The 13,512-nt window shown below is 42.8% G+C and overlaps 2 protein-coding genes across 2 annotated transcripts in view; both read right to left on the reverse strand.

Moving 5' to 3' along the window:
* The window catches only part of DERA (deoxyribose-phosphate aldolase), a 53,844-nt gene extending 50,317 nt beyond the window's left edge, over positions 1–3,527 (reverse strand). The window contains exon 1 of the mRNA XM_071549782.1: positions 3,422–3,527. Within this exon, the coding sequence (XP_071405883.1) occupies positions 3,422–3,452 (31 nt within the window). The 5' untranslated portion in view covers positions 3,453–3,527. The remainder of the gene's footprint in view (positions 1–3,421) is intronic.
* A 1,509-nt stretch (positions 3,528–5,036) lies between these two features.
* Positions 5,037–12,511, reverse strand: STRAP (serine/threonine kinase receptor associated protein). Its single transcript, XM_071551379.1, has 10 exons — positions 12,322–12,511; positions 11,251–11,386; positions 10,435–10,516; positions 10,104–10,176; positions 9,314–9,410; positions 8,245–8,382; positions 7,570–7,706; positions 6,715–6,864; positions 6,325–6,390; positions 5,037–5,980 (listed from the first exon to the last, which is right to left on the reverse strand). The coding sequence occupies exons 1-10, from the start codon at positions 12,431–12,433 to the stop codon at positions 5,913–5,915; spliced, it is 1,059 nt and encodes a 352-aa protein (XP_071407480.1). The 5' UTR covers positions 12,434–12,511; the 3' UTR covers positions 5,037–5,912.
* Positions 12,512–13,512: the final 1,001 nt, after the last annotated feature.

Genomic DNA, 13,512 nt, shown 5'->3' on the forward strand with positions numbered 1-13,512 from the left:
CTGGATGTCTGACCCATATTCCCAGCCCATCTGAGTCCCTATAAATGATCTCATTTGCAAACTTTATGAGCAAATAATCCATTATCTCTTCCAAGTCACTGAAAAGAATGTTAAACAGGACAAGTCCCAGGCCAAATGCCTGTAATACCCCGCTTGGTACCAGCCCCAAGGCCCATGACCTTCTCAGCCCAACCATCCAACCAGGTTTTTAGCCATTTCAGTATCTATCCATCCAAATGTCTCATTGTGGATAAAAAATGCTGCAAAAGACACTGTCAAAAGACTTGCTAAAGTTGAAGCAAATGACATTCACTTCTCTCCCCCTGTCAGCATATCCAGTCATTTTATTATGGCAGGAAATTAGGTTAGTCAGGCCATTTACCTTTTTAAATTATAAAAGTAGTAGATAACACTGCCTGGTTTTAAATTTTCTAGTTTACCATTTTTTGCCTTTACCCAAGCTTATTAAATGCCTTTCTCCATGACTTCTGAAGTTGTTGCATCAAAATTGCATCTGCAGGGAACAGAAAACCCATGTCTGCATCCCCACAGTAAAACCAAAGCAGTACGCAACTAGCCTACACTTACAAACCTGACACTCATTGATATGTTTCACTATTTTGTTGTGAAGTGGCATTAAAAAGTTGCATCTGATACTTTTCTGAAACATGACAAAACATGAAACATCTGGTCTATTGTAACTCAGCAGCCTTGAGAGCAGAGCATGAGAGGCAGACTCCTTGCAGCCAAGTACACAAGTATGATTCCATAAACAGTCCCTGTGGAATGAAAAACTTGTAAAATTCTTTATCCAGTTTCTTTAAATGACTTTATGATAGCAAACGTATCAGTGTATTAGGCTAGTGACCTTCTCACTGTGCACATCAGGGTCTTTATCTGTGGAACATGTACCTGTTCTTTACTCCAAGTAAACACCTTCTTCTTCAATAAATGCGGAGTGATAAGGAGAGAAGCAGGGAAGGATTAAGGGCTTTTACAAAGATATATTTATTTTACAAAAAAACCCAAACACATGGGAAAGCACTACATGCTATGACTTGTAAAGAGTTTGGCTTGTTGTTGATAAACAAATAGATGCTTTCTAATGGCAGGATCAGAAATTTACTGTTTAAATAATGACATTATGTAGCAAGTACAGAAACAGCAGATACAGAAAAGCACTCATACAATATATTTTTAAGTAAAATATATTTTACCACTAGATGTCCCTGTTAGAAAACTATAATCCTACACAGTGTTGTGCGAGATACAGGGAAAATCACTTGAATTACTGTTAAAGCTGCTGGTACAGATTTGCAAAACCTTAAAAAGCTGAAGCGCCTAAATCGGAAAAGCAGCAACCATGAAAGAAAAAGGTAAGGATTCAACACGTTCTTTTTGAGTACTGTTGCCAGCTAAGGAACAGCGTTAAGTCAGAAATGTTAAGTGCTGTATTAAGTACATTGTTGTGTTTCAGACACTTATTTAGTGGGAGATCAAATGGCAGGGAGATTCAGTTCTCCCTTTAAAGCAGCCAGCACAAGGCAGCTGCTGGAAGCTGCCACTTAAATGCAGTCACCACTACACCACTCCTCTACCTACACCTGTCCTGAACATCTAACCTAGCTCATTTTGACCACAACTGGTTTAAACAAAGACTACTAGAAAGGGATGGCAACAAGTATCTGTGGATAAACTGAGGGCAGTGGTCTTTACAGGTAATTTGGTTGCAGCTGTAAGGTACAGCCCTGAAGATACCCATCCCTCTGTGCTCTCTTGAGCAGTAGTTGACCATGCCTCTTGGGCAGGGAAGAGCTACTTACAGAAGACACAGAACCTATTTGGAATATACTCAAAGATTATTCTACTGGGTGCAGAAAACCCCAAAGATTATATTGTCCTGGTCTGCTGCACACTGAACACTTTTCCCTTGACTGTGGCTGCACAGCAAGATCTGGCCATACATCAGTGAGGTCACCACATCTGTTCCAATAATTTCCACCTAAATAGTAAGGCCTTCCTGAGTGTATGCCTCTTGGAGAATTACCGTTTGAGAAGAACTGAACTGACTTTACATTCAAGTTTCTGGACTCCCCCCACACAGCAGCACTTAATTGTACTATTCGATTTACAGTAAGGAAAAGCACAACACACACCTAGTTTAAAATAACTGGAGTGCAAACTTTTGTGCTGGCTTGTTTTCCTAAGAGACACTAAAGTTTTATCACTACATTACTAACATATTTGTTTCAGCAAAAAGATGCTGTTCAGATGGCTATAACTGAAACTTGCCTGTCTCTACAAGCAGCCCACAAATAAGCATGTCAGAGAGCAATTACACAGCTCACTTTTAGGAGTTGCAACACGCCTATGATTTCCGTGAATGAAAATGCAACTAACTCTCACTTGTCCACAGGTTAATCATTTAAACTGCAAGTTAATTCTTTAAAAAGTGCCTGTGCTTGTTCTCATAACAGGAGTGCAGCCAGATGACATCACGTGCAGCACATTCCCTGAACTCTGCTCGAGCTCAGGGATATCCCTGTTCCACACCAGCTGCCCTTTGTGTCCCATCTTCCATGATGCCATCCCTGTGTTTCCTCCACTCAACTGTCCAATTACTCATGCTGACCAAATTATCACACCTTAACGGCAGATCGTGGGAAGGCTCATCTCGGTAATTCATTCCACTGCTGCAGTTGGGTTTTGCTGGGCAAAGTGAGAGAGCTGTTGCCTTTTTTCCTTTCCTGGCAGTGAGCAGAAGAGAAATTCTCCCAATTGCTCCAGCCAGGGAACAGCAGAGAAACCCTTTCTTGGCTGCTCTCTGCCTTACCTGAGGCACAGCCACCTTACGGACCTGGAGACCACTTGGAAAATCCCTATCACTCTTCAGAGAGCTAACAAGAATGGTAAGAGGTGAAGTGCCGAGTTTGCAAATATTAATCCAACTAATTCAGTGTTTTGAATCTCCTGGGGAGGAAGAGGGGAAGGAGGATTGTTCCTGAGAACTAGACAGGTGTGTATGAGAGGACGAAATCCAGACTTGTGACAGAACTAGGGCTGTCGAGCCCCGCAGCCCGGCACGCCGCTCGGGGCCCCTCCAGCACAAGTCGTCTGTGACAGGGAAGCCTCAGCTGTGTTCCACCTGGAGTACCGGAGGGAAAATCAGCCTCGTGCCGGCCTCCCGGTTACATGTCACGGGAACGCGCTAGAAGACCTACAGGAACTGTATGTCTGTTTCTCTTCTGTCTTTTCACACACGGCTGTGCAGCAGCCTTGCTCCGACACACCTGGGCCGGCCCTTCCCCGCCCCGGAGCTCCCGGCACGTCCCCGCCCGTTCCCACTCCCGTGCGCGGCCCGCGCTCCGCAGCTCCACCGGGAGAGCCGGGCCGGGCCCCCGCCCCGCCGGCCGCCGCTTACCCAGATCGGTGCCCGGGTTTCGGCCCGCCATGGCTCTCCGCCCCCGCCGGCCAGCGAGGCGGGGCGGGGCGGGCAGAGTTCGGCCCCGCCGGGCCCGCCCCGCACGGGCAGGAAGCGGCGGCGGGCACGGCCCGGCCCGGCCCCGCCAGCGCCACGTGCTCGGCGCTCCCGCGGCGGGGCAGGCGCGGCTGCCGCTCCGCCCGGCCCTTCTGCGGCGGGACCCGCGGGCATGTGCCCTTCCTTTAGCGATACATAACGCTGAACTCGCATGTTTGGGTGGCCATGAGTCAAGTCAAGCTGTAAGGACACAAACATGCACGAAAAAGTATGAAGAATTGCTACTATTGATATTTACATGAAACATCTTCCAGTTTTAGCCCTACCTGCTCAGTGGTAACAAAGAAACCACAAACTCATAACGTCATTGGGTAAAGCAGCTCCAAACACTGAGGCCGCATCCTTTTGCATTTCCCATACCAAAACTACATGACTGCTTTGAGAAGCAACTGTTCCAAAGACAGCAGTCACAGGAGGAGTATACACCATTTGCACTGTGTACTTTATAATACATAACTGCTGTGCAGAAGTTACAAGCTTTCCCATACTTTGGTTGGTTTGGGTTTGGTGTTTTTTTTTCTTTAATTTCTTCCAGTATTTTAGTAGGAGTTCCCAGGTATTAGGCCTGTAGCATCATTAGGTCTATTTCATTTTGATGCATCATATAGCAAGCTGTAAATGCAGAACTAGGGGCACAGTTTAGTGGTGGACTTGGGAGCATTAGGTTAACAGGTGGACTCAATGTTAAAGGTCCTCTCCCACCTAAACTTCAGAATTATACTCCAGACGTCTCTATGAATGAAAACACAGCCTACTTCAAATGTGGCACCAAACCCACAAACTGCAAGAAGTTTCACCACTGGGGAAAGGTGCTTGAATTTCTTGTTTTAAATACATCCTTCAACTTGTAAAAGAAGTTTCCAGAATGAAGTACGAGATTGGGAGCCCTCACTAACCCTAGTGGAATTCATGGTAAGATTGATACAGCTGTAAATCAAAGGGTTGGAAGTTGCCCATTTTTAGAATGGAATTCAGATAATTGAAACACTAATTTTAGAATATAGTCTGTGAAATAATATACCTTTAACACCCCTGATGCACTAAGAAACCATAATTCATTGCATCATTCTTTGTGCTTTGTTCTTATTACTTCCCCCCAGCCCAAGAGGTGAAGCTGAAAGGGACCTCTGTAAACCTCCTCTCCAAACAGGTTCAGGTACAGCAGGCTCCCTAGGGTCATGTCTTGAGTATCTTCACCACCTTTCCAGACAACCTCTGCCAGTGTTTGATTGCCTCTCACAATGGAAAAGTATTTTCTTATGTTTAGATAGAACTGCCCATGTTTTAATTTATATTCAAATGTTAAGCTTCAGTTTTCTAAGATGACAGCATTACTGTACTCTTGGGAAAAAGTCTAAAAGGATAGTAAGGACAAGTATGAATATTAAAAAGTAGAAAGGCATGTGAATAAATATACCTCTGTATAACTTTCTTCTTTCTATACAGAATGCATTATGTAAAACTTTCAGCATAACATTAAAGCAAATGACAACTGAAAGAACAGCAATTATTTTCTTTAATGAAGAAAATATGATTTGTAACCTTGAAAGAGTAACTTTTTTATCCAGTCTGGAGGACTAAACCCAAGCTTTATACAGATTTGCAGCCAACCTCTGAGATTTTCATGTACAACCAAGTATTTCAGGCAGCACGTTTAGCAGTTTTCACTGTTTTTCATTTTAGAGACTCATGTTTACATTCAAACATTAAAGAATAAAAAAAGACACAAAGCTTACAGATCAAAGAACTTGCCACCCTTGGTACCAACATGAAAACATTCTTTTGATTTCCGTCTGTATAATACAAATCCAAGATGCTAGAAAGGATCACGTGATTAATTTGGTTGCTTTTTCATTTTATGAACCCAATGCTCAACAGTAATGTGTGAGTTTGAGAGGCATTTTATTTAGACAACTGAAAACAGTTAAACATTCAGAAGCAGCATACAATGAAACAAAACCCGAACCAAATACTTCTAAGTACATAATCCCTTCTGTTCAACTTGAGCCAATTTTTCCAACTTTCAAGAAAAAAAAAAGGGTAAAAGCCATTGTATCTCTTCTCCATAATAATGAAAACACACTACAATGAGTCTAACTGAAATTGGAGAGATTGGATCTTGGCTTGCACACTTCTTTGAAAACACAGTAGGCAGTTATGCCAAAAAGACAGCAAAACTCCACTACTTGTCTTTTGGGTTTTTATTTGGATACTCAGTTCTCTTACAGACAACACCTAGCCAGTTCCACCGCATTCTCATCAATTACTGCCCATCTTTGCCTTACGTAGAGAGCTCACTCTGGAAGGCTGCTGTTTGTCACTGCTCGCTTGATTTAGTCTTGTATGTCCATGTGTCACGTAACAGTTGCAGTAATCAGGCCTTAACTTCAGGAGTTGAGCTGTACACTGTATCTGAGTTTTCAGAGGGAATCTCTTCTGCAACTAAATAAAAAGAATTTTATTTAACTTTACCTTAGATATATAAACCAAAGAAATTTTGCATCAATATTTTGCATGATTTTTTTAAAGACCAGTTCATTTTGTTTTCTCATGCAGCCTGATCCAGCTATTCAAACCCATCTGTTCAGCCTGCACAGCTCCAGGCACCAGTCTGACACTTACCACATGGTCATTTTCAAGAAAATCCATTCAAACACCTTTTGAAGAGAGTGAAAAATGCCAGAAGATACTTGAGGGAAACTACCTCTTGCATACTAAAGAATGCTATCGTCTTGACTGATCTTTTAACACTTAGCTGAGTGGAAGCTGGCAGTTCATTGCATTACCTATTTCCTCCTCTGCAGTTCCTGGAAGGGTAGTCCTTGCTTTTGCTGCTTCTGCATTCTCCTCTTCTGCAGAGGAAAAAAAAAAACAAACAACAAATAAAACCTCAGTCAGTACCACCCACCCACCCTAATAATAATTTAAAGACAGTAGCTGTCACTTAATTTAGTGCTGAGAAAAAACACCTGGGCAACCAAGTCCATTAATGAACACTCACTTGCAGTTATTGCTTCCCTCCCCCCCAAGCTGAAAGAACCAAAGTACAATATGAAACTACCACCCATAATTCTTTCTAGAGATTCTCTCTTTCAGTTATGAAGGCGAAAATTCATTTTTTACCACTAATGGTAGATATTACTTAAAAAGTACACATGGAACAAGCACACACTTACCAGGAACTACACATTTCCAAAGACCATAGGTTTTTCCTACTATTGTCTGCCACAGCCTTAGTGTACCATCCTCAGAGCCACTTGCATATAACTCCCCATCAGGGCTAAATCTCACACAGTGAATTGGACCAAAGTGCCCTTTGTAAGACTCTATAAGAGAACATACCAAGACCATCAACTTCAGATTTCAGCCAACAACTGAAATTATCAAGTACAAACCGATCAGAAGAGGAGAAAAAAAGACACTCATGGGGGGGCACTTTGTCAATAATTACCTTCTGATTGAAAATAAAGCTTCCATGAATTGGTATTTCAGCAATGTCTAATTTAGGTAAAGTATTAATGTTTTGTTCACTGCAATCAAAAAGGTGCTTATTTATTCTAGAGAAAACTACAAAGCAAGCCAACATGAAATACACATGCTCTGTTCCTTCAGCCACTCCACACACATACAATTTTAAACAAGGAGAGGATCAATAAAAAACTTTAGAAATACACTTTTTGTTTTAAATAAATTTGACCAACATGTACCATATTTTTCATAAAAGCAAGTAGCTGACATCTAATAAATCCTAAAGTGCGACACTCAACACACACCTATTGCAGCAATACAGAATGTGATTTTTTTAATAGGTGCAAAAAGCTGTTGTAGGTTTTAATTAGCTCTAGAAGAATAATGTTAGGTATTTTGAGATAGGAAAAAATGCTTAAACTGATAATATACCTTTTCATCCTCTTGCACAGCATGCTATGCTAAGACCTTATTTGTGTACAGCAGCTTCATTTACTAGTCATTATTTCATTAATTTAATACCCATTTCGTAACTCCTTTTTGATTATAGAAAACAAACATACCTAATTCTTCTCCTGTATTATAGTCATATTTATACAGTTTAAAATCTTCACCGCCTGCAACCAAACATTCTTTAGCAGGATGAAGTGATGCAGAATTGATTGTAGCAGGTGCTTCAAATGATTTAATCTGCTCTAGACTGAGGAATAAAATTTTGTTAACAAAGGTCATTTAAAAAAATAATCCCAAGAGCAAAGAAACTTTGATTCTACTAATCTCAGCTGCTTTTAAGAAAAATAGAATATAACCCCACAGCATTTCTGAAACAAATTTTAATACCTGAAAACTATGCTCATCAGGTTAGAATAAGCAAAACAAAAGCTCACACATTCAGAACTACTTTCTGGAATATGTTTAAGTGTGCAACTTCTTTCTTAAGGACATAACAGAGATATATAATTAATTAGTTCTCTCAAAAGCACCGTACTGACCTCTGGCTGAAACATATTTAACCACAATTACAGTTAGTGTGAAATACAAAAATGGCACCAAACCTTATAGACAGGTGTCACTACCTTATAGAGTAATTGTTTCAAACTCTGCCTCTGACAAGACAGCAAGGAAGGATGTCCACTGATGCCAGTTCTGACAGCTTGGTGATTTTAGCCTTGTACTGTCAGCTTTCACCCACAACCAAGCCCACTACTCAGCCCGTAAACACTGTGTTGTGTACTCACGTTTCCGCACTATGAAAGGCAATAGTCTTCCCGTAGGTTATCACAAGTATCTGTCCTTCTGGAACATACTCCATGCTGCTGACTGACATTGCAACATTTAGTGACTTCACTTCGGTCATGGTACTCCGGTCCCACAGGCTTAAAAGCAAACAAAAATGAAAAAAAAACAAACTCTCAGACTGCTTCAGCAAGTCAAGCAATTTTCACCTCCCATTCATGGCAAGACCCAAATCAAAAAGGCACCTAAAGATTGTGGCTTGAGTCCACACATACTTCATATTTTCAGTGGCATTATCTGAATTGTCACCTAGGCCAAGCTGAAGACACTTCCTTTTTAAAACAATCTTACATTTGCAGGTTGATGCGACAACAGTAAATGGTACACACACAAGTTACTCAAGGATTCTCCTAGAGATTAAAAATCTTCATTTAAATCTCTTAAGTAACGCTCTTTCTAGAAGCAAAGCTTAAAGAATCCATTCTGCCTTTACCTCACAAGACCAAGGGGTACTAATGCAAATTCATATAGAGATTAAGATAATACAGCTTTCTATCTAGGTGCAAGAGCTATTAAATAGAAATTACATTGTTCTGCTGCAAGTAAGAATCTCTGTTCATTAGCTGGCTCTGCTAGGCATGAGATGACACTGGTCTTATCATCCAGACAGCTTAGGAAGCAATCAGGCACATCTTCCACCCTTTCTGAAGAGCATAGTCTGAGGAAGAGTTTTTGTCAACCCCAGCAGCTAGGTTTGTCTGGTTTCAGCACATCTCCTACCAGCTGGGGACAAAGTAAATTAACCATCACTGGACAAGACATCTTACAAAAACACTAAAGCCTAGTCAATTTACCAGCATGGCCAAGAAAGGGGGCTATGTCTATCAACTGTGCACTGCTTCCAGGTAATCTTCCCAGGCTTTTATCCCATTGGATTGCATAATAATCTAGGATCAAATAATCTGTATCACTTGTATCCTTTACCAAAAAAATATAACTATATTCTCACAGAGATTATGACAATAAATAAAACTAAGCTTCTTAGAAAGATGAAAGCTGACATTTTCTTACCGAACAGTTTTATCATCAGCTGAAAGAATCTGTTTGTCATCACTGCTCCATAAAGCCTTTTTAATTCCAGAAGTATGTCCACTGACAACGTCAGGTTCTTAAAATAAAGCCAAATATTTTAGTAAGTGTAAGAAAATGAAATATGTCACGCAGCAGTTCAGGAGCTTTCTTAAACTATATGGATTTCCATTTACTAGAAACTGTAGAATTATTTCCAACGTTTTTGACTTTATTTGTGGCTCTTTTTCCACGAACAGGGTAAATGTAAACTGGGTATCTAATTGACTAATTTTCAAAAACTTGACTAGGTTAACAGCAAGGTTATCTACCTTCATATCAACTACAAGTGGTTCAGTATCAACACAAATTTAAACAATTATGTGGAGTCTTTTTTTTCCTTTCAGACTACTAAATTTTAATTAATTAGACCTATTTTTAGTAAGTCTGCATTGAAGTGAAACACGCTAAGCTTGAAGCCCATTATAGATTAAGTTATGGATGACCCATCCCTGGAAGTGTTCAAAGCCAGGCTGGATGGGGCTTTGAGCAACCTAGTCTAGTGGAAGGTGTCCCTGCTTATGCTTGGAACAAGGTGATCTTTAAGATCTTAAGGTCCTTTCCAACCCAAACCATTCTATGACTTTACTACAGCAAAACTTATATAGACACTACATTTGTAAAACAATCCTCAACTTTGTCTTTTGTAACTCCTAACAGAAAGTAACCCTTTAATTTCAGAATTTGTATTTAACTCCAAAGAAGCAAGGATCAGTTCTGAAAGCAGACTCACCTGCTTCTGGCTTGCTCAAATCATAGATACGCAAGAGCTTATCTTGTCCACCTGTTAACAGGTAATTGCTATCCTGGAACAGAAGTTACAGAGAGTCAACTCTATTTTGAATCAAAATACTAGCCTTCATCTGTAAGAGTTCAAATAACAATTCTTTTTCTCAGATGGCTTCTAATACATTTACTACATTTAACCCACAATCTTAAAAATGAGCAGTAATATATTAGATTATTTGCCTGTTGAGATACACATGTAAAAAGCAGAAAAGTAATAGCAAAACACACTCAGGAGCTTACTTTCCTGGTGAATAAGGTATAAAGGTTTCTCATACCTGTGTAAAATCCACACTTTTGACAATGTGCTTGTGAGCCAATGTGATTAGTTCATCGCCAGACACAGCATCCCACACTTTGCTAAACAGCAAGAGAAAACATTTGTATTTTAGAAGCACCACAACAAATCAACTTGGACAGATCAGTTTGTAAGCAACACTTTCTGATGCCATTATAAGGTTTATCACAAGTGTTACATTCTTAAAAGTTATAACCCAATTATTCAACAAGAATACCTTATATTCTTATATTACCAAAGCTTTTTTTGGACTACCCCATCACTTTCCTTTTTCCTCTTCTTCAGGACCATGCAGACTAATTAGCATTTTACTTTTAAGACAAGGGTAGTTCTCTGCAACTCTATTAATGGAGATTGCCCTCTACTAACAAGATTCAACTTGCCAAATATTAATTTATACTGCAAACAGCACAAACAAAAAACAAAAAAAAATCAAGAACTAATTCAGTAGAACTTTTTTCTAATAAAAGGAAGGTAACTGCTAGAAGCAAGATAAAAATCACTCTTTCAACTCTGCTATAACTGTGGTGCCAGAAATTAGAGCTGCACAGAAAGTTACTCCAGCAAACCAGGATGATAAATAAGCATATCAAGAAGCAATCACAGTGGTTCATCATGTTGGAATCAACTGCAGCTGCTTTCAAGATGCTAAAACTCAAGTTTTTAACTTGGTGAGGCAAAAGTAAGCTAACAATTACTAAAGGAAAAAATTAATCAGCAATTTACTACAGCTGTATCATGTCATCACTACATACTAAAATCAAAACACAGACCATGAAGACACTTAATCACTTACGCTGTAAAATCTGCTGCTGCTGTAGCTGCTTTAGTGGCATCTGTGTTCAAAGTGGCACCCCAAACAGCACCTTTATGGCCTAGAAATGTGCCAATCCAGTCTCCTGTGTCTCCCTGACGAAGCATAGGCTTGCCATCTTCACAAAAACAAAGCCAACATTCAGGTAACATGATAAAAGAAGAAAGCTGTTTTGTCTTTTTTTTAATTCCCCTGCATATGGAAATACCCTACACTCTATAAAGCCATTATTTGCTGAACAGCTTAGATGTTCAGCTGTACTTGCTGTATGCATCTAAACTGCACAGACATTCTAATACTTATCCAAATGAGATAAAAGTTTTCTGATAGAAGTTTTCTTTAAGTTTGAGTTGAGCATTAAAGTTTTATTTTTTACTAAAGTTTGCTTGGGCAGATTTGGTTTTTCACTCTGGGACAGTATCATCAAGCTGTCTGTACGCAGGCACAGTTTGCAACGAGGTACGTTTAAAACATACAGATAAAAATTTAAGTAGTAATAAAAACCCTTTTCTGTAATTTTTTTTCTGGGAAGCTATTAAAGCTACACAAGATACAGAGCTCAACTGGAAGCACTTCTAAGGCAGAAAGAAATATCCTTCTAAACTTCTGCACACACATACAGGTATAATTAACACAGACATCTATGATTAACACACACGCATGTATGAAAAGGAAATGCTGTTCACACACTGAGAAGAACTCTCGCCATTCTGTGTGCAGCAAGGCAGCTGCCCCGGTCAAACGCGAGCTCAACTTAAAGCTCCAGCCTGTGTGCGCAGACGGCAGAACCGGCGAGTTTAAGCCGTTTTGGCGGCTTCCCACCCCTTCAGCAGTCCGGACCCCAACTGTGCGCACGCAGGCTTCGATATCCCGGGATAACCCGGCAACTGAGCACCAGTTGAGCGCTCCCTCCGTCATTCCACAGTCCCTGAGCTCGAGTCACGGAGAGGTGCCCCCGGCACAGCCCCTGGGCCTGCGAGCAGCGGGGCTCGCCCTCGCCCGCACCCACCCCCGGGCAGCGCCGAACAAAGCGGCCCGGCTCAGCCCCCTCACCCTTGCAGGCGCTGATCAGGAAATATCCGTAGGGGGTGACGCCGCTGAAGGCCAGGTCTACCACGGGCCGCGTGTGCCCGGAGCAGGTGAGCGGGGTCTGCCTCATGGCCATGGCGGCGGGGCCGGGGCAGGGCCTGGCACGGACACGGGCCCGGCTGGTGGCGGCGGCGGCGGCGGCTCGGGAAGTGACGCGCAGGAACCGCTTCCGGGCGCACGCGCGTCACGGGCGGGGCGCGGCCCCGGGATGGACGTCCCGCTCGTGGCCGGCCCCGGGATGGACGTTCCGCCTGTGCCGGCCCCGGGGTGGACGTTCTGCCCGGGCCCAGCCCGATGATGGACGTGCCGCCCGCGCCCGGCCCGGGGATGGACGTCCCTTCTGTGCCCGGCCCGGGGATGGACGTGCTGCCCGCGCCCGGCCCCGGGATGGACGTCCCTTCTGTGCCCGGCCCCGGGATGGACGTCCCTTCTGTGCCCGGCCCCGGGGTGGACGTTCCGCCCGTGCCCGGCCCCGGGGATGAACGTCCCTTCTGTGCCCGGCCCGAGGATGGACGATCCGCCTGTGCCCGGCCCGAGTTTCCCTCCCGCTGCCCGGAGAGGGACGGCTTCACTGCCTCCCATTCATTAGCAGCAGGCACGGGCCAGTGCTCCTCTGTGGGGACTGAAAGCTCTTCACCAGTTCCCAGCCCTAGCCTTGAACTGGATTTTCAGTCGTTAGTGGTGCAGGTAAATCGATGCCAGTGCCCGCATTGCCCTGCCCACCTCCCCGTGTCCTGCTGCCTCCCAGCTCTCTGTGCCCTCGGGGTGCTGCTCTGCTCGCTTCGGGCCCCCAAAGCAGCAGCAAAGGACTCCACGCAAAGACAGCCCAGTGCTTTCTGTAGGGCCGGCTCCTCTCGTGGCTCACGGCGGGGCCTGGTAATCCTTTCCAGCCGGGAAGGTGATGGGAAAACACTGAAGGGATATAGGGATTTCAGGAACACATTGCAACATCCAGATGGACTGACAAAACAGACAGGGAAAGCAAGCTGGTGGTGGTATCTGGAGCTGCCATCAGAAGCGTCGAAGGTGGGGTTTGAAAATGTGTCACCAGCCTTACTTAGAGAGAAGGCAAATGGTGTTTCTCTTAACAGCTAAAAACCAGAATGATTGACAGTTACTCATCTCTTTTTGAGTTTTACAGCTAGGAAACGCATT

The sequence above is a fragment of the Pithys albifrons genome, chromosome 3, assembly GCF_047495875.1.
Source record: "Pithys albifrons albifrons isolate INPA30051 chromosome 3, PitAlb_v1, whole genome shotgun sequence".
NCBI lineage: Eukaryota > Metazoa > Chordata > Aves > Passeriformes > Thamnophilidae > Pithys > Pithys albifrons.

What these genes read in the sequence shown, in the direction of transcription:
- STRAP (XM_071551379.1), bottom strand. Translation starts at nt 12,433, where the DNA reads ATGGCCATGAGGCAGACCCCGCTCACCTGCTCCGGGCACACGCGGCCC. An exon ending in AAAGTGTGGATTTTACACAG is followed by an intron (nt 10,177 to 10,434) that starts GTATGAGAAACC and finishes CTTCTGTTCCAG; the next exon opens with GATAGCAATTACCTGTTAAC. An exon ending in GCCTTTCATAGTGCGGAAAC is followed by an intron (nt 7,707 to 8,244) that starts GTGAGTACACAA and finishes TTTATTCCTCAG; the next exon opens with TCTAGAGCAGATTAAATCAT.